Raw genomic sequence first — 21,547 nt, forward strand, 5'->3', positions numbered from 1 at the left:
AATCTATATATTATGGCTTACTATTTAGCTATCTTACCATTACCGATGTAACATCGTATGTACATCATAAATTCCCAGTTTCATTCTTGCTGTACATCGCAACCAAAAAAAACTTGTCAGATTTACCAAATCATTACTGTAAACAGCTCCATGAATGCTCCTATCTCCGGCACTTCACAAAAAAAAATAACTCCTGCACGCCTTGCGTGCCTATGTTTTATTTTAGAAATTACACGGGGTAAGAATATACCTCATTCCAATCCTTCGCAAAAATTACGGCTTGTTGTCGTTATTGAAAATCTCGAACTGGAAGTTATTCAGCCGTGACCTAAAACCTTCTGGAATGTTCTATTTCTCCTGTAATGTTCAAATTTAGAAACCTTGCAACAACGCTATTTAATAGCCCTTTTCACGGTTAATTTTTCTCATTTACATTACAATGTAATCCAACGTGGATGCAAGGCAATTTCGGGCTAAAACTACAAAATAGCCCGAAATTCCGTCACATACATGCTAGGTTTTATTGTAATGTAAATGAGCAAAGGTAACCGTGAAAAGGGCTATTCTTTAGATAAGTTTCTGGAAATTCCGGGTGTGCTTGTATAAGAGCGTGACTTTTGTCCATAAGAGAGCAATGAGAAATGTAATGAAGTTTAGCGCTGCTGAGTGCTGTAATCCGAGAAGTTAAATAAACCAGTTTGTTACTGTTACCGACGATCCCTTCGGCAGCATTTCGTATCATTTGGGTAAACTAGTTCCTAGGCCTCAATATTTCGCCGCGGTCATTCGTTTCGGGTCACGTGGTCCGAGGCGAAACGTGTACTCCGGGCCGTTCGTCTGGGATACGAAATATCAATAGACTGCGAAGGCCTGGGAGAAAGCCGTACAGGAACTAGACAACCCAACCCTCTGTAGGATGAAGGTTCCCCTCCGCTGGCTGGGTACTTCCTTATATGGGCTATATAGGTATGTGCGGCCTCAAAGGGTATGGTTTATTAGCCGTTTTCGTCAGAAATAGCGTATCGATTTTGGCCATTTTGGTCTCAAATGAGGACAGGTTTTCTGAGCTCTAGTCTTGAATTAGGTGCTTTTAAGGAGCTATCCTACCTAGCATTTAAACGTATAAGGCAGGTCTGAAACACGGAATTCAATAACGGGTCAGGTCTTACATAAGGTATTGGAAAATCGCAAATTTTGGTCTTATATAAGGTAAAGCTTTGGGGAAGTGGGCCCCACACCTCCACCCATTTTTTCTGGGAGTACGTCTCCGGACCCCCCTTCATGAATCTGTGTATGTGCTAAGGGAAAACATAACTTGCTGTTGATAGCATTTGGACTGGCAGCTAAGGCTTTTTTGAAACACCTTTCTTGTCAATCAAATGGACTTTTTTTAATACAAAACAAATTCATTGATCACTTGGAATATTTCACATTTTATTGCCATGTTTAGACCTGACAATGAGCATGGAACTTCAGGAAAATCACAACATACAAAGAAATGGGAAAACCGTTCAATATTAAAATTCATATATCTAATTTTTCCAAAAACGTACGAAAACAAATGAGGATAATTTACATGTTGAATAATTTACACGAAAGTTGTTAAAAGCACCACGCACTGCAAATTACTTTGGTTATTTTAGGAAGCAGGTTTGTCTGCTGGAATCTGAAAATTGCTCAAGCTGCCACTTTTGGCAGCCATGTTGCTAAGGCTCATGGTGTACCCATGGCAACAAGATCGTCATGCTACATTCACATTGCTCCAGAGGCTTCAGATTGATAATAAGCATGAAAAATATTCATTTTCCGTTCAACAGAATTTAACCAAACCTCCTGTTTCCTCTTGCGTGTCAAGACAATAATCTACAAACAATGTACCAGTAACTATATTGTCAATAACTTACGGTAGTGAAGATGAACAGCATGGCTGACATTTGTCATGCATTAATTTAGTTTTTTCCAACAATTTGGACGATGCTAATGCCTGGTCACAGCTCAACTTTCCTCAACAAGCGAGCTTCATTTCAAGACTCTCAATTTACTGTTAATGATAATTCAAACTCTCTTCAATAAATACCAGACTTTTGGGTTTCGGGTTAACATGCTGGTTAAGTTTTACTTTTCAGTCCCAATTTTGTGTTTAAATGTTCCCCAAATGACCTGACATGCAAAAGCAATCCATCAAATGAAAACGAAAGCTGTTAAACAAACTAATGTAAGTTAACATTAGTTATGACATTTCTGTTGGCAGATAACAATACTTTTTTACATGTCGTCAAGTTTAAAATGGTTTAAAATCTCCAAATGTGGTCGCATCTGAGACTGGGGCATGCATGTCCTCTCTTATAGCGCTCCGATCTCGGATTTTTGCAACAAGGAGAGAATGCTCCACCTACAATAAACAACAAAAAACAATGATAATAATAAACATGTATTGTTCGTTGCTTGCAAGGCAGCAATGCTGACTCTCAGCTCAGCCTAGTAGGTGAGCTAGAAACTTGTCATTACATCACAAATTTCAGCTTGGGCTGAAAATGTTTCTCCTTGCAGCTGCCATTTTATGTGATTAATAACATGCGATTTTGCTTTGTAGGCCCAAGTTCTTTTTTCCGCCTTGGTGAAATTAAGTTTGTTTATTTGGCTTTTTGGGGCTTTGTAAGACTGTTTGACTAGGCTGAAATTTCCAGGTCAGTTTTTCAAACCATTGAAATTCTCTATGGTAAGTGATCACCCCTTTATCACTCTCTTAAGCCTCTCAAGGCTGAACTGCTGATACAGGCAGTCAGTATTTAGGTCATCACCCAGCAGAAGTGATGTGGATTTACAGCTGCATGAAATATGTCCTCGGCTGTAACTCACTCTCTTTAATCAAACCATATTAAAAACAAAACAAAATGACATACAGGGTGCAGCTGTTACATCCCTAAACAAAGTTTAAAGCTATGTGACTCTCATTCCCAGGTTCACTCTTCTTTCAATCTCCAGGGGTCAGGAAGAAGAGAGAGCCTGGGGACAAGGTTGAACTATGTAATATAAAAAGCACTAAACATACCACTCCAATACGGACTTCCATTTGCTGGACCTCCTGTTTAAGTCTTGTCAAAGCTTGTTTTATTCTGACTAAAGGGCCTACATCAAGACAAGTAAGATGACTGAAAATTTTCTTTCATTTAGTTCATGATTTTCTATACTCCTATAGCCTTACAGCATGACAAAGAATTGATGATATAAGATGAATTTAGATTTAGCTTCATGGAAAGGGCATGTGTTTTGCTGGGCAATGATATATTAAACTGTTGTCATGAATTGGCTATTCCTACTATAAACCAATTTCACAAGCTTTTGAGTCCTGGTGAAGTGCTTTTCTGTTACTCTAGGTAAAGGCAAGGTAAAGTCTGCATACAAGCCAAGTGACCCATCAGGCCAGCGATTATCCTGGCTTCTGTAGCATGAAACAACTAGGAGTATCTCTACTCCCCTGCTGGATAGGATGCCAGGACTTCCATCACAGGGTTAATCCCAACATCAAATTCAGCAGTACTCATTTATACACCTGGGAGGAGAGAGGCACTTTGACAGTTAAGTGTCTTGCCCAAGAACACAACTCAATGTCTCTGGCCAGGGCTTGAACCCAGACCCCTCGATCCAGAGTAGAGTGCGCTAACCATGAGGCCACCGTACCTCCCTTTCCTGTGGCCTTAAGCTGTGGTTATTTGGAAACTGCACCTGTTTCACAAAATCTTACCTGCATCAGTCATGTTAGTGCCTCGCTCATCCATCTGAGCTTTGACAGATTCTAGTTCTTCTGTGATCTGTGAATGAAATCATGTCGGTACCTTTAGCCTTTTTCTACACTGTCATAACTTATAGAGCTTGCTTGTTACTCAAATCCATTCAAACCAAACAAACCTGAGATAATGACTTTGTAAGCTCAGTAACTCCCCCTGATCCTTGTTTGTAGCGCTCTTTTGTCTGTTGAGAAAATCAAATACAACACTAAAACTTAATGTTTCTGTTGTATCAGGGACAAGGGTATTGACAGAGAAACAGTATAATAACAATGCCAAGAATGCAAGGATTTCCACAGATTATTATCAGATTTTTCTTTGAGCTTTTTAAAACAGGGGTGGGCTGGGGTGGGAGTGAACATGAAAAAAGTATATTCCATCACCATCAAATACGTTCAAAGAAAATAAAAGCATCATACCTCAGCCAAATTGTCCTGTAAACTTCGAAATTCTTGCAGCAAATGTTCAAGCTGTTAAAGAAAGCAGCAAAGTAGGAAACAGATCAAACTCTCCACTTCGCAAGAGAGAATGCCTTGTCAAAAGTATCCATGGCTACACTCATATTACTAACAATAATTTCATCATCACTAGATTTATCTGCACATTTAAGGTTTCAAACATGTCAATCAAACTTCTACATGTACTTGTCTCATTGAAAAGAGTTTCATCAGAATTTTGCATGGTACGCAAAATGAAGAGAACTTAATCTGAAATTAAGTTATAACATCTCTCAGACTTTCGCGTTGGACGTGCAACTGAAAAAAGGATGGCCGATCATAGGGTTTAAAAAGAAAAAGTATCTGAAGATCAATGGTTAATAACACTTTGTTCATAATACCTGGTTATTAATGTACTTTTCTCGACTGGATATTTTCTCCAGTGTTCTGCTGATCTCATGGTGAAGTTTGTCAAGATGGCCCTGAAAAGTACAAACAAAACTAAGCATTGTAACCCAACCAGGGCTGAACGTCACCAGATTGTGCTGAATCAGCATTGCATGAATGACCTAATGGGGGCATGGAACACTTAAGCCATTGGTAAAGCATTCATGACTGGCCCATTACCCACAAGGGGACTATGGTAAAAAGTGAAATGGAAAGCATTCATGAGCATGCTCATGTATATTGTAGAAGAGTGATTTCAAATGTCTTGTTACATGTAATTACATAACTTACCCTTGTTTCTGTTAAAGATGACTTGATTCCTTCACTATGCTGTTGCATTTGCTCGTAATGGGTCCTCCAGTCCTACAAGTATACAGTGTTTGTCAATCAACTTATCCTACACTACAGTAGACACACTAACACTGCCAGACAAACCTAATGGTGTATTACTGGCAATAACCAGGGGTTTCACTAACCTTTTCAGCAGGGGGCAAACTAGTTTTTCACAGGCAGGCAAAACATTTTGAGCTGACAGAAGCTCTTTAGAAGAAAAACTTTCCTCTAAATGGTCGAACATGGCAGGCAAAACTGACCTCACAGCCGGTCAATTTGTCTGGTTCCCGGACCTTGATGAAACCCCTGAAGAACAAGTCTGAGGGCAAAGGAAATGTTGCCTTGATGGAAGTGGTCAAACAGCATAGCCAAACTCTTAAACACCTGTCAAACAGCACTCAGCTTTTGCTGATCTTGAAACACATCTAAAACCATCAGCAGCACCTAATGATGTCCTCAACTTAGTCTGCGAGGTTTTAAACTGCAACCCAAATGCTTCCTTACACTGAAAAGGTACACTTGTCTTCCAGATTTACTTGGATGCTCAAACATCACTTGAAACTTTTCAAAGATGGATTAAAAGGATCAGAAGAAATTCAATCATTTCGCTTGATTATTTCTAAAGGTATTTTGAAGATATTTACCTTGTTATCAGTTCTTATGTGGACCTTTAACAAAGGCAGAACTCTTTCAACTTCAAGTTTCCATTCACCTGCATCAGTAGTTGATTCCATTACAGAATCAGGTTTGGATGAATCAACCATTTCCTAAAGGCAAAACAACGATCAATGATCAATCCAGTGACAAATACCTTATAATAACCTCACTCCTAGACCTCCTTCACCTATCTATTTTATGCCAAGTGGCACATAATTCTGGGGTGGGGCTACTCCCAGAAAAATTGGGTGGGGCGGTGCGGCCTACTTCACAAAACCCTTACCCTTTTAAAGACTAAAATCTGTAATTTTCCCTACCCTATTTATTACCTAACCACAAATTTGATACCCTATTTAAGATCTGATCCTTAAATCAATACCCTGCTTCAGATCTGCCATATAATTAGTTCCCTATTCCCTTATCAATGATGAAAAAAGTAGCTTCTTCTGAAAAACATAGTTATGCAAATTGAAGGCCAGAGTGCAAAAACCATAGCCAATTTGAGACCAAACTGGCTAAAATCAAAAATCAGTACCCTAGGTCTGACCAAAACAGCAAAAAACATACCCTTTAAGGCTGCACATGTACCTATATAGCCCAAAGAAGGGAGTATTCCCCGCCCCCCAGGTACATAAGGTCTCCACAATCTGCTAGCAACTGACAAATATCCCCCAGCAGTCAAAACAGGTGGAAAACAGCTTTGAATGAAGTTGAATTGCACTGTAGAGCAACTGAAATTCAGAGTACAGTATAGTGTGCAACTAGTGTTTGTCTTGTGTCAAGTTCTGGTTCAAAATAAAGTGACAATAGTTTGGTGTCTGATAGTTGACTGACGCCTTTGTTCCTTCACAAGCTAACAGCCAAAATTAGCCTTTAACTAGAAAAGCAATGGTGTAAACAAAAAAAAAAACTATTACATTCATCTGGGACTGTTGCTTCATTCCTGCCAGATCAAGGTAACTGTCATCTTCTTCAATTTCTTCTTCCACCTCATCCTGAAGAGGAGTAAATACATGTAATGAGCAAACAGTAAATAACATCTTCAACAATCAAACTATTGTACAGTAAAATAGGGATGGAACAAGAACCAAAAAAAACATAAAAATTCTCATTAGTGAGCATTGTCGTAATGAACACTTATCTCAGAACTAACAGTAAAATGAATATCTTAGGTAATTGTACATGAATGCAAGTTCAAGTAAGTAAGTACAAGTAAAATTGCTCAAGCCTTCAGGCCAGTGCAATTTGTAACTTGAAAGAATTTTCAAATATCACACCAGTGTAAACCCTTAATTGTTCAAGCCTTCATACGATTACTCATTTATTGTATGACTGGGAAAATCACAAAAACACATGGCTACATTTCATCTGCACTACAGTGCACACTGAAAATTAACGATAAATTGGCCAGCTCTCAGCCAATCACAATGAAATAATTTTCTCAGTGAAAAATAAAGACACATACAGCAATCAATTCAGGAGAATCAAAATTCTGATCGTGATGACAGTACTGACCATCATTTCTTCCTCTACTTTGTTCAATGTCAATTCAGCCTCATCATCTTCCATGGTTTCCTCTTCAAAGTCTTCTTGCGCATGTTGCGGCCTTAGATTTCAACCAAAAGGCAACTTTGTTATTAATATCTTTTTTTTTAACTGATAGAGATATTTACTTAGTCTAGTAAATTGAACAAAACAACTTTCACAAAGAATGGATTCTGCAGACGCTTACTTTTGCCAGGCAAATTTTCTGGTTTTCAGAGCCTCATCAGCAAGTTTATCGATCACATAACAAATCTAAAGAAATTGAAATATTAAAATGTAATGTCATAAATTACTGGTAAGTTACAGGTCAGAATGAAAGTAACATAAGCAACCTCTGAGATGCTAATTCCAAATAATTACATAATAATAGAAGGGCATGTTGCAAGAATAGAGCAGTTTTCAGTTGAGTGCCATAAACCAAAACTAAACCAGTTAACTTACCGATTAGACTACCCACCTAATCTTAAACCGCAGTTAAACCAAAACCAAAACCAAAGTAGCTGCCTGTCATTACTTTTGACACTCAGTTGAAAACCACTCTAAAGTGAAGCATGGGTTACTGGTAAGTTGTTATTACTTAATTTGAAATGATTCAATTTTTCATATTCAGATTGAAGGCAATCTGGTAGAATGCTTCAGATCCCAGATTTAGCCTGCACTCCTTATCATACTTTATTCGACAATCAGTGACACCTGTTCTCCTGAACCTGTTTTCAACTTTCCTGGAGGGAAATCTGCCGGTACTCCCTGGAGTAAAACCAAAAAAATTACATATTAAACAAAATCATAATTAAATGCAAATATTTATTGTTACTGTATAGTAAGTTAATCAAATGTACTAGCTAGTCAATGATGCTCACATTTCTAATCTGACTACTACTGATGGCTTTTGGTGGCCTCTTATGAGAAACAAGAAGCATTTTGTTATATAACTTTAGTTATGTACCTTTGTCTTGTTTGAGTATATAATTATTGTGTATTAGTAGACTGGAAGCAGTCTCTCTTTTGCTCTAAAATCTGTGGGGAAGAACAAAAAGTTCAGAGCACACAAGCAAAGACAAGCAGCAGTGTACTCGCTACTCACAGCTTCACTGCACTCACCTCTGCTAGTTTACTTAGTGTTTTGCATTCTTCCACACAGATTTTAGAGCAACTGAGAGACTGCTCACAACCTAGTGTATTAGTTGTTACTGCAGTTAAGCCTCCACTAATGGCCACCTCTAAACAAAAGCCACTTTTTGTGGTCATGGCAGACAGCATGTACATTGCCTCTTAATTAAACCTCTTAACAATGACCACCTCTCCTCAATGACAAAGGCTACTAAAGTGCATCCCAACTGCCAAACTCACCTCTCAACAATTGTCAGTTAATCAACGACTGACGAGTGGTGTGTACAAATTAAACCACTGTGACATTCTTATTGTAAAAGGTCACCAAACTTGATCTGTACGACATATTGTTGGTACATTCTTAATATATTTTGATTGCTTTAGGTATTTATATGCTAAAAGAAGCTTTTTTAAAACTGCAACAAAAGATTGCATCCCCCCCCAAAAAATGCAGGTGTCATATTACACCCCTACCTCCCCATTATGGCCACCTCTCTACTATGGCAACTTTCCTCTGACCCCAATTGCAACGGTGACCACTGTGAAGAGGTTCGACTGTGCTACTTGTCTTATAGAGGTATAATTTATACAGTTAGTGACTATTTAACTGATCATTCTTCTCGTTCTTACCAGTTTCTTCATCTCATCCAGAATGCTTGACACAGTAGCGTTAGGATCATCATACTATAAAGGAAGAATCAGACTACAGTTATCTCCACAATCCAGTCATCAGTGCATTATTTTTAAGAATCAACTTCTAGCAGCTGAAACAGTAATGCAAAACTCTTTCACTCCCCGGCAGTAGTGCAACTGACGTAAAAGACATTCAAAATGTCATAATTTTCTAAAATAGTGAAAAGTAAACAACATTAAAGAAAATTCACATATGTTTCATTTTCAGACTTTAACCCCTTAAGAGTGCCTGCCTGTAAAAATCAGACAAATTCTTAATTTCATGGCAAGGGTCGAAAATTTGATTTCGCTCATATTCTTATGGCAGATAGGCTAGGGCATGACAAAAACTAGTTGCCAAGACTTCCACAGCTTCCATGTGTCAAAACCGATACTCACAGGAGCTGTTTATCACCCGCCTTCTTCAACGGCGGACACGGATGCCAAACTGGAGCTTAACATTGAAACAGCTTATTTAAGAAACCAAGAAATGTATGTGTTTGGAGACTTTAATATAAACTTCTTGGATACATATGTCTACAAACATCATCGATTAGCGAAGGCATTAAAAAGCCTAAATTTAAGCCAACTCGTGCACAAAGTTACACGTCCCGTGAGCTCAACTTGTCTCGACCATGTCTACACAACGCATCCTGGTTTTGTTACTGAAATCTCTGTACCAGATATTGGTCTTTCAGACCACTTGCCAGTTTTTATTAGACGTAAATACTCCAAAAAGCAAAGAGATCAAACCCACAGTACCATAGAATATAGTGACTTCAAAAATCTGAATACAAATGAACTATTACATGATCTACAATGTGCCCCATGGGACATTGCCTTTGTTTTTGATGATTTAAACGATGTTTTGATTACAATGGAAACAATGCTAAATGACGTTTTGGACAGGCACATTCCACTAAAATCTAAACGCGTCAAGAAACCGAACCAGCCTGCTTGGATGACTAAAGAGATCTTGTCGTCTATGAAAACAAGAGACAAGCTGTTGAAAACGGCGCGAATTTCAAATCTGCCTGCAGACTGGGAATGCTATACGCATGCAAAGGGTAAAACTACAAGTCTCATCAAAAAAACAAAGAGAAGTTTCTTCCGCAAGAAAATCGACGAAAACAAAGGAAATCCAAAAGGAGTTTGGCAAGCACTCAAAACATTAAGTGGGACTAGTAAACCTCCAGTTCGCATCGATGAATTAAACACAGGAAACAACATCATTAGTGACGAAGCTTCCATTGCAAATGAGCTTAATCAGTACTTCGTAAACATCCTAGATCAAATTGGCAAGGAAAACGACGCTGGTGTAGAGTTTGATGACACCAAGCTGAAAAATTTTGTCTCTTCGCAATTGAATAATAATGTGGCTTTCAACATCCCTCCAATAACGCCTAAGCAGATCATTGACACCACAGGGAAAATCGCTTGTAACAAGGCCTCTGGGCATGATGGCATAAGTATTCGTGTACTCAAAATTATTGCACCAACATTTGCAAGTCCATTATGCAAATTGCTGAACCTTTCAATATCGACAAACAGTTTTCCAGACCGTTGGAAAGTAGCAAAAGTTACACCATTGCACAAGGGTGGCGCACGAAACGATATCAACAATAAATTACCGCCCGATATCAGTTTTACCTGTCTTTTCGAAGATTATCGAAAAACACGTAGCCAGCTGTCTTCTTAAGTTTTTACATGACAACAACATGTTATATGAGTATCAATCAGCCTTCAGGTCAGGTCACTCTACAGAAACAGCTCTAATCAGACTTACGGATCACATCCTGAAAAACATGGACAATGACGAAGTGACCGGTCTGGTATTTATAGATTTTCGTAAAGCTTTTCATGTTATAAATCATGAACTTCTTCTAAAAAAGCTGTCTATTTACGGTGCAAGCCCTCCATCTGTTGCCTGGTTTCAATCGTACCTGTCTCAGAGAAAGCAATTTATTACATTAGGGAAAACCACATCTGAACAGCTGACTATCAGACAGGGCGTTCCCCAAGGATCAATATTGGGACCGGTGCTCTTCCTCCTGTTTGTCAATGACATGCCTCTAAACGTTCACAAGTCAACTATGGATATCTATGCAGACGATACCACCTTGTCTTTAAGCTCAGACTGGAAAGCTATTCCTGCACTAAACAAATCATTAACAAAGGACTTGACAGAAGTTGAGAAATGGGCTAGTGAAAACAAAATGTTTATAAATACCAAGAAAACCAAAGCGTTGTTGGCTACGGGAAAGCGTCTGCGCAGACGTATAACCCATGACGCAGGAAAATTTGAAGCTAGGATGCAAAATGCAGAAATTGAACAAGTTGGTAGCCATAAACTTCTTGGAGTGATAATCGACGAGAACCTAACTTACGAAGCACATGTTGACGAACTATGTAACAAACTTTCAAAACGAATTGGTCTTCTACGCCATATAAGCTGCTACTTGAAAAAGAATCAAAAATTGATCTACTACAACGCAGTAATCAAACCACTCTTCATGTATGCAAGCACAGTATGGACATCGTGTAACAAAGAGGCACTCAAGAGAGTTCTCCGTATGCAAAAACGGGCTACGCGTATTATTCTTGCAGCACAACGTACTAGTCGAACTGTCACTTTATTTAATAAGCTAAACTGGATCCCCTTTTACAAAGAAGCTTATATAAATCGATGTGCACTGGCCTACAAAAGGATAAACAGAACTTTACCTGAATACATGAACACATCTTTAAGGAAAAACTCTGACGTCCATTCGAGAAGTACTAGAAATTGTAATTTAAATTTATTATGCCCCTCTCACAGAAATGCCTCTGAGGGAGGACGCACTTTCGCCGTCAGAACTATTAAATATTGGAACAGTTTACCCCGGTCTTTAAAAACAGAGAAGTCCGTTAAATCGTTTAAGGCTAAATTATGTAATACTATTCTTAACTCTCAGAAAACTAATGGGATTTTTTAACTCTTATTATTCATAGTATGTTTGAAATTGTAAGTCCAGTTTATTATTTGTAACCATTTTTAATAGTAACTTAATTAAGTATTTTATTGTAAATAATATCGTATTTTAGCATTTTATTGTAAATAATATATTTCTAGCATTCTAATTATTTTAAGCTGAGGACCCCAAGTTTATCAGTAACTTAAGTTACTGTCACGGGTCACCCTCATTAAATAAAGTCTTTCACTTCACTTCACTTCACTGGATAGTTTTTTTGGCAAAACATCCTTTAATTTCAAAGAAATATGCAAATTACCAAATTCTGTTAAAATCGTCATTTGACGCACCATTTTATTAAGCAAGTTTGAGAGCCTCGCATGCAAAACCACATCATTCTTCCCTCTTTAAAACACTCAAATATTTTTGTACAATGTTTAAATGTGTACTGGGTTGATATTAGGGAATGTTGCGTTGTCTCTTTGGGCGCAAAATAATTAAATTTCGAAGACATGTATTTTATTCATGTAAAAGTACTTCGTGAATATAATTAATTTTCACCATGTGCAAAACCTTCAAATGGATTAAGCTTCTGGTGGTTGGATCGCAGAAGGATGGTCTACAGATTCCTGTAAAAATTTCTTTGGGCAAATGATTGTGAGCGACGCGAGAGCTTTTCAAAGTACGTTAAAAATGCAAATATCTGACCATCCGTCGTCAAATTTCAATTTACGGGTTGGACGTACATTTTAGCATGCGCCACATGACTTGACCTATGTTAAGTTGGAATAGACACAGAGCTGATAATTTCGAAATGTTCTAACCTCATTTGCTGTAAATGGCAGGTCCAAAACCGATTTGACATGTTTCTCTCACCATTTGTCGCACATAAAGCAGAAGTTTGCTTTTGTTTACATAACGTCCGATGTACATCGCCAACTGTCAACTTATTTAATGGTCGAATACCATGAATCGGTGACCATCTTTCTGCGCATATGAACATCACTGCATCTAAGTCAAAAACGGCTGAATCATTTGTAGATAGTTGCTTGCTTTGCAGTGCGCCAAAATATTACGTTTGATCGATTGCTGACCATTGCTGATAAGTGTGTCGGTGCAGCACAATCTTACAGCCGTTATTTGTTCGTCACGCAATGCTGTCACGGCATATGCTGCACATTTGAATCTATTTTGTATAGAGCGCTTTCAGGGTAAGTGAAACAATTTAATCATAGTTCATCTGTTTGTTCATATATAATAATATGTGTATATTTATATAATCGTATTCTATAGTGTACGTGACCTCGGTCCAAATCACGTTTGTTTCAGACAACAGCTGATAAAGCTAGTGCCTGTACTCACTAGAATTTAAAAAAAAATCACCATAAACAAATTATAGATCAATGAAGCAAGAACTAGCTGAAATAAAAATAGGAAATCACAACATGTCTAATTCGTGAGAAAAACAGACTAAATTTAATCAGTAATTACGTGAGTAAAATAGCCCTGGCCATGCCATTTTGACGTATTTTGTTTGCTTAGCGGTGAGGCATTGGTGTGTTTGTAGCAGAAAATAGAGGACTGTTGTCAGTACAGTCCAAAATTATTGTCAGTAAAATATTGTAAATAAAACACCTATTGACCGGTTATCTCCGCGGCCACCATTCGGTCGTTCCGATAAGGGTTTCATTATTGTCTTTACCCCTATTAAGCGGCTACCCAAAATTTAAAAACTTTGTTTTGGAAAGGGCGATGGCGGAAAAGAGTCTGAAATTGAAGGTGCATGACAAGTTATAATTCAAACACACGCCTATCATGATTGTCTTGAATTGACTCCATGTTCACCAAGAAATTCATAACCCGATAGTGAAAAATTAAATGTTCAAGGTACACCAATCTCTATTTAAGCGGCTAGCCCCATTAAGTCGTCACCACCCATTTCCCCGAGGGTAGCCCACTGTATTGCATGTAAACCAAAAATAATTGCACAGCGCGAAAAGACCTAGGTATGAGTTTAGTGTTACAGCATTACGCAGGGCATGCAGGTAGCGGTGGTCGAGTAAAAGATAACTACAGGGGTAATGGTTATTCATTATTTTCATTTCTTAATTTAATCTCTTCCTACTCAACGCGATTGTGTGCTCCTAGTGGTTCCAAGCCTTACGGAGCCTTACGTATTAGGATAGAAATTGTCCTACCCCTACCCCCTAAAATGGGATGACAGCATTGCGTGACGAACAAGGAACCGCGGCAAGCAAGGATTCAAGCCATCAAACCATGATGATCAAACGTAATATTTTGGTGTAGTGCGAAGCAAGCAACTATCTACAAATGACTTAGTCGTTTTTGACTTAGATGCAGTGGTGATTATATGTGTCGAAAGAGGGTCACAGATTCATGGTATTCGACCATTAAATAAGTTGACAGTTGGCGATGTACATCGGACGTTATGTAAACAAAAGCAAACTTCTACTTTATGTGCGACAAATGGTGAGAGAAACACGTCAAATCGGTTTTGGACCTGCCTTTTACAGCAAGTAAGGTTAGAACATTTCGAAATTATCAGCTTTGTGTCTATTTCAACTTAACATAGGTCAAGTCATGTGGCGCATGCTAAAATGTACATCCAACCCGTAAATTGAAATTTGACGACGGATGGTCAGATATTTGCATTTTTAACGTACTTTGAAAAGCTCTCGCGTCGCTCACAATCATTTGCCCAAAGAAATTTTTACAGGAATCTGTAGACCATCCTTCTGCGATCCAACCACCAGAAGCTTAATCCATTTGAAGGTTTTGCACATGGTGAAAATTAATTATATTCACGAAGTACTTTTACATGAATAAAATACATGTCTTCGAAATTTAATTATTTTGCGCCCAAAGAGACAACGCAACATTCCCTAATATCAACCCAGTACACATTTAAACATTGCACAAAAATATTTGAGTGTTTTAAAGAGGGAAGAATGATGTGGTTTTGCATGCGAGGCTCTCAAACTTGCTTAATAAAATGGTGCGTCAAATGATGATTTTAATGGAATTTGGTAATTTGCATATTTCTTTGAAATAAAAGGATGTTTTGCCAAAAAAACTATCCAGTAGTTTTTGTCATGCCCCAGCCTATCTGCCATGAAAATATGAGCGAAATCGAATTTTCGACCCTTGCCGAGTTATTTTCCATTTTTATGGACAGGGACTCTTAAGTGCCTATATATGATGTACTCAGTATGTCATGATTTTTGTCCCCCAGGTACCTATATGATGTACTGGAAACAACATTTATTGGCACTTGAGATTCATAGGAGGGTTTTTGAGAGACTGCTTATTTCCCATTGCTGTGATGTCATATGAATATCAAATTACATCAACCACGGCAAAATTAACCACATGAAGAGACACTTTTCTGACCTTTCAGAAAATGTGTACGTGCCTATAATTTGAGCGAAAAAGCTTATGGCATTTAAACTTTTCTTTTTTTTAGTATTAGACACCCATTTTCAGTGAAAATGGTGTGGCACATAGTGTATGCACATATTGGTCCAAATGGCATTTTAGGGTTAAAATCTAAGTCTGTAGGAGAAAAGAGGGTAATGTTGGAGATAAACTACTTTAAAAAGTCTCTACCGTCAAACTGCTAGTTTTCACTCATACCATCACATACCTCTTGTGGCTGTTCAAAGTTCTTGCCACAACACGTGAGCAGCCATGCAGCTAAAGAAGTAAAAGTAAAAAACTGCTCTCCAGGATTGGTTGCGAAAGCAAAGTAGTGCCTGGTGACAAATTAAAACAGGTATAATAAAAGTAATATCTGACACATAAAAGGATATAATATTAATAATAATACTAATAATAATACTAATACTACTAATAATAATAATATTAATAACAATAATGTTATTAACTTTAGATTAGCAGAGTATACCTGTGGTCTATGTGTAACTTTAGCTCAGCTTTTCTTATTTTATTGTAATCAGTGAAAAGATATGACTAGTTACGTCCGGCACTCATTTATATATTTGTGTGAAGAGGAACACTGTGAGGGTAGTGCCTTGTCCATACTTTTCACAACACAACACAGAGCCCCCAGCCACGACTCAAAGTCAGATTGCTTGATCTGGAGTCCAGCAGATCACATCGTACAATGCATCCTTAGTAAGGAGAATTAATGTTTTGAGCTCAAGACTTAAAGCCTCCTTTTACTTCCAGAGCTTTATGGTGGATATCAGACTAGAAAATGAACAACGAAAATGGTACTTCTTTTGCATCAAGAAATACAAATCGATAAGAGATCAATATTTTTCTCAGTTAGTAGCCACACTTAAAAGATCTCTTCCATATTTTGTTGCCACATAGCTAAGTAAATAAAAACCGTCGATTTTAATATGATCTTATGTTGACTTTGGCTAAAAAAATCTAAAGTGGACATATGAAACAAATTCAAACCTTGATAGAGGTCTAAAACCCATCTGCTTACAGAAGTCCGTCTCGTAGTCAAGCAATTTTAGTTTCTCGAGTACTTCTTCCATAACTCCTACTGTCAACATGTAACCCTGAGAGGCATTATCAGCCGCTGCATCGGCTCCACGGCGAACTTCACCTTCCATTCTTTCAAAACAGAGTGTCAGCTACCCCAAAAGATGCCCAAAACGATATGTTTTTACTCACGAAAATACATCATGTACAGAAGTTACCATGTTATTTTTCGTCTCGAAGAAATCAGCCTCGCTTTCATGATGACATATTTTTTGAGCCCGCATGCACACTAACTGACCTTCATTTTCAAGATGGCGGACGTTTCAATGCAAAAAGTGAAAGATTTGATGGCAAAGAAAGATGCAATTGAACAGGAAATCAAGGAGTTTCAAGACGTTCTTGAATCTGTAAGCTCTATCTACGAGCAACTAGATATTTAGATTCAGATAAATGACTATAGAAATAACTTTAAAACTTTATTTTTTTTCAGCAAAAAGGAGTCGGGATGCATGGAAAGTTGATCGACGATGAGAATTATCCCCGCTCAGATATCGATGTTTACGCGGTTCGTGTTGCAAGAAATCGAATTATATGTAAGAAAGATAATATTCTGTTTCAAATTTCATGGTGTTATATTTTTTGAAGGCAAGAGGAGGCGAATTTTTTTAATAGTATTTGGCTCATGGTGATAACAATTTGCGCGTGGGCTTAATTTGCTGACTCATTCTTATGCTGTCCTACATCCTTTCGAATGTTAAATCAGGTCTTCAAAATGACCATAAGGCGTTAATGAAGGAAATAGAGGAAGGCATTCATGAGGTGCATGCCAGAGCACGAGAACAGAAAAATAATGCAAAGGAAAACCAGGAGGATAAAGAAATGGCAGGTAAAGCTGCGAAGGTGGTTTAGTAATCGATTAAGTCTCTGGATGTTCAAACATTGTTATTGTTCAAAGTAGGTAAAGAGCATTACTTGTGGGTTAATCGGTATTTTCTCCAAAATGCCAATTTGAAAAAAGGTACAAAAGTCAGTTTTGATATTCGCTGCGTCTCTAATTTGTCCAGCAGCCGGACAGGGTTTTCAAAATACTCCATGTCCGGCAGTCAAAATTATTTTTTAAAAATTCATTTAATAATATCAAATCCTTGTTTATATGGCTGAATACTTCACTATTTCCACTGTAGTGTGAAATTTGGTGAGCCGGCACCCTACACCAGGATTTGTAACATAGACTATTATAAAATAATTGGCAGTCAAAATGTTTAAATAGCACTCTGGTTAGCCTAAAAATCACTCTGGTTAGCCTGAATAGCACTTGGGTTAGCCTGTTTATGGTTAGCTTTCAATAATGCTAAGGGTAACTCTATAAATATTTAAAAAATTCTGAGCACTGCTGGCTGGTTGCCATGGTGCAGTGGTCATGGGTATCGCTTGCCATACCAGCGACCCAGGTTTGATTCCTCTTGGGGTTGCCTGTCATAAAGTTCTTTTTACATTGCTTTAATTTATAAAAGTCTCACGGCCGGACACAGAGTATTTTAAAAAACCTGCCCAGCTGTCGGACATGTAGCCACAGTGTTTGATATTTCAAAGAAATAAATTCAGTAAACTTTTTTCTTAAATATGCCCAATTCCCTCACATAAATTATGGTAAGACTAATATCTTTTCTGTGAGACTTTGTTAACTTGCTCAAAAAGTCAAGACTAATAATAATAATAATAATAATAATAATAATAATAATAATAATAATAATAATAATAATAATAATAACAACGAATATTTATACAGGATAGCCCTTCAGTGCAAGAGCACTGTTATCAAAGGGGTCCTGTCTAAATAACATAATATAACAATAGAAACTAAAATAAGTTAAGAATGACTTTGTAAATTATTGTGATGAACGAATACGTGACATTATTTGTCGTTGCAAAATCACCACGCTGTTGTAATAGGATCTCCGGGAGAGGTCTGAGTCGGAGAATTGAGAAGAGAATTAAAAAGACACCTGTGTATTTACGTGAAGGATCTGTCCTTTATTTCAGCCCGTTACATTATTAACTACACTATACATAAAATTGATCTAAAGACTCCCTAAATAGTACCCTACTGCTAATTTGCTTGATTTTTAAAGGTAAAGAATTAAAAGCTGAAGCGCCTAAAAAGTAAAAACTTTTTTGAGCAAAGTCAAGTTTCACTTTCAGCAGAGCAATGGTGGTCCCGCTGTTCCTCGTATTAAAATCGTGGGTTAAAAAATTAAAATAACCCTAAACCCTAAAACTCTAAAATCAAGTAGAGATGGCAAGACTAGGAAATTTCTCTAAAATTCTGTAGGATGTGTATTTTTTAAAGGACCAATTGCCATGTCAATCATTAAAATTCTACAAATCACAGATCAAATGGAGTTTAGGAACCACTAGCATAGTGATATTAGTAGAGTGGTTTTACTACTGGAATTGTACATGCCACAACTTCATATTAGTTCCTACTATCTGGGTATAGTTAGTAATTCTTTTGTTTTCTAATCTTTTTCTAATATGTTTTTGTATACTACGCACTAATACTAATTAGTAGACAATATTACACACTAACAAGTAGTTTCTGTTTCATCACTCTATGTTGGCCAAACAAAATCCATAATATTCTTGTTTGTAATACACTCACATGTTTGTGGTTTCCAGATATTTCAACAAAGCTGGAAGCTTTTCTTCGAGTTGATTCAGTTGCTGAAGGGTCACCGTCATCACAAGCAGTAAGAAACAATGTTTAATTGTTTCCATTAAGGGGCATTTCAATGTAATCAGGGATTAACAGCACATGAAATTGTTGTTGTCTTGAAGTAAGATTATTTTACCACACACCCATATTTATCACAATATGGACATATTAGGTTAACAACCATTTGTCGCTTGTTAAATAAATACACAAGGAAACCACACAAAACATTTGGCAGTAAATGGGACTAAGGTTGTTGGGTGCTCCCTGGGATAAATAGGGTGGAAGCAATACACCCTGTAAAGTGAAGGTAAAGGGGGGTGGCAGCAGCACACCCTACGAGTAATGGATGAGCCAACAATTGTAGTGCATGCTACACCTGGTGATAACATGTAAACTAAAAGGGATGAGCCAATAAGTGTGGCACATGCCACACCTGGCTAGTGACTAAGGCTAAGGTGGGGTCAGGGTCTCACCCAGCCTGCTATGTGCAAAGAATATGGACAGATTAAGTTAAATCTGCATACAAGCAAAATGGCCCATTGGGCTGGCGCTTATCTCCGGTTTCAGTGACTTGTAGGAACTAGGAGTATTTCTACTCCCCCCTGGATGGTATGCTGGTTACCCCCAGCATTAAATTTGCTGGTACTCGTTTAAACACCTGCATGGAGAGAGGCACTGTGAGTAAACTGTCTTGCCCAAGAACACAACACAATGTCCCCGACCAGGACTTGAATCTGGACCACTCAATCTGGAGGCGAGCACACTAACCACAAGGCAACCTCCCCTCTGCAATATGCATAGATTACAATGAATTAACCTTTCCACAGTCATACTTCTTCATGATTCAATTATAGGGTTTAAAAGTTGGGGATCTCATCATAAAATTTGGCTCCATCAGTGGTGAGAACTTCAACAGCCTTCAGGATATTGCTTCTGTTGTACAGCACAGCAAGGGGGTAATGATAATAATTAATTAAAAATTTAATTTCTCAATTATTAGATTATTTTTACCAGTCCAAACATGTCTAATGATAAGGCTGAATAGTATTCACCAACTGTACAGCATTGTTTGTTTTGTTTCACATGGTTTTCCAGTGTTGAATATTTGCAATAGTCAACTAGACAAGCAGTACTCTTTACTTTTTTGAGAGTTAAGAGTTCTTGGAGAGGGGTGGGGGAGGATGGGGGAAATGGGGGTAAAGTGTTCATCAGTTAATTTTGGCTCATATTTTAGCTTACCAGTTTGCATGTGATAATCTCTTCTACAGACCCCAATGAGTGTTACAGTTGAAAGACAACAGAGAACGCAAACCTTATCCCTTACCCCAAACACGTGGGTGGACGAGGGCTTCTTGGGTAAGAATCCAGACTCCTGTTGGTATTTTCATTTGAAATGTAAATTACCAGTATGTTACAGGCAACTCTCTACTAACAGACACTCTCATAAGCGGACAGCTCTATTTACCGACACTTTTTTCAATTCCCATTTTACCTTCCAGTCAAACTCTGTATTTGCACATCCCCGTAAATGAACACTCTCTCGTAAGCAGACACGGACACTTTTGAAATGAAAATTGGATTTTTCTTTTATTTACTCTCTCCTAAGCAGATGCCCCATGTATTTAACAATTAACTCTTGGCAATAAATTGACAAAAATATGACCTTAAACAGAGAAACAGAAAAGTGGGATCAGTTTTTGTCAAATCTACATTTGTTAACGGGAAAGCAAGCTGTCCGTTTGTTTGACATCAACAACAGTCCGACATAACATTTGTAAAGTCATGTTATGGCCACGTTCATCATGGTCTACTGTCCTTCTTGCTTCTGTTTTCAATCACTGACTGTACTGAATACAGTATACTGTATCCCAGATAACACCCACTGATTAACTCTCCCGTAGGCAGACATCCACCCTATTTTTCTTTGGTGTCCACTTAAATGCAAATAATTCTTGCAAGTGAACAGCCATATATTACTAACAGACACTTTTTCCAGTTCCCAAGGGAATCTGCTTAGGAGAGAGGACTTAATTCTACTAGTATGGTCACTTCTGAAATGAATAGTCTGTTACAGTGTCATCCAGTGCTAAACATTCTTGATTACTCTACTTTGTCTACAGCTGCCACATTGTTCCTGTGAAATAGGCATCTTTGACCATCATTTGCTGAAAAAGCAGCATCAACAAAGAAACCTCCCTCCTCTGTCTGCAGTCAAGACAAAGTTTACAGACATTTTAAATCAAGCTGTGTAAACCTCTTTAGCAAGATTATCATTTAGGGCAATTAGAATTATAGTTCTAATCCCTGTTCAGGGTGTATGGTGTTCCCAGAGGTAAATAACTTGGCTCATCTCGCAACTGGAAACCATTTGGGCACACCAAATGCACTATCCATGACAAAGACAGGGTCTGTTTG

The 21,547-nt window shown here is 37.8% G+C and overlaps 1 protein-coding gene and 1 pseudogene across 2 annotated transcripts; one reads left to right on the forward strand and one right to left on the reverse strand.

Annotated features, from left to right (window-relative positions):
* Nucleotides 1-1,413: 1,413 nt before the first annotated feature.
* LOC110041997 (intraflagellar transport protein 57 homolog) lies at nucleotides 1,414-16,676 on the reverse strand. The gene is made up of 15 exons (XM_089293956.1): nucleotides 16,387-16,676; nucleotides 15,605-15,713; nucleotides 8,948-9,001; nucleotides 7,901-7,954; nucleotides 7,395-7,459; nucleotides 7,178-7,268; nucleotides 6,580-6,657; nucleotides 5,650-5,772; nucleotides 4,964-5,035; nucleotides 4,627-4,707; nucleotides 4,208-4,258; nucleotides 3,910-3,972; nucleotides 3,746-3,812; nucleotides 3,053-3,129; nucleotides 1,414-2,392 (listed from the first exon to the last, which is right to left on the reverse strand). The coding sequence occupies exons 1-15, from the start codon at nucleotides 16,545-16,547 to the stop codon at nucleotides 2,282-2,284; spliced, it is 1,257 nt and encodes a 418-aa protein (XP_089150082.1). The 5' UTR covers nucleotides 16,548-16,676; the 3' UTR covers nucleotides 1,414-2,281.
* Nucleotides 16,677-16,706: 30 nt separating this feature from the next.
* On the forward strand, nucleotides 16,707-21,448 carry LOC110042050 (26S proteasome non-ATPase regulatory subunit 9-like; annotated as a pseudogene). Its single transcript, XR_016208538.1, has 7 exons — nucleotides 16,707-16,823; nucleotides 16,907-17,009; nucleotides 17,180-17,302; nucleotides 19,096-19,166; nucleotides 19,987-20,088; nucleotides 20,401-20,488; nucleotides 21,253-21,448. The product of XR_016208538.1 is annotated as a 26S proteasome non-ATPase regulatory subunit 9-like (transcript).
* The last annotated feature ends 99 nt before the right edge of the window (nucleotides 21,449-21,547 follow it).

This window comes from Orbicella faveolata, unplaced genomic scaffold, assembly GCF_042242905.1.
Source record: "Orbicella faveolata isolate gen_17 unplaced genomic scaffold, um_ofav_v1 contig_25, whole genome shotgun sequence".
NCBI lineage: Eukaryota > Metazoa > Cnidaria > Anthozoa > Scleractinia > Merulinidae > Orbicella > Orbicella faveolata.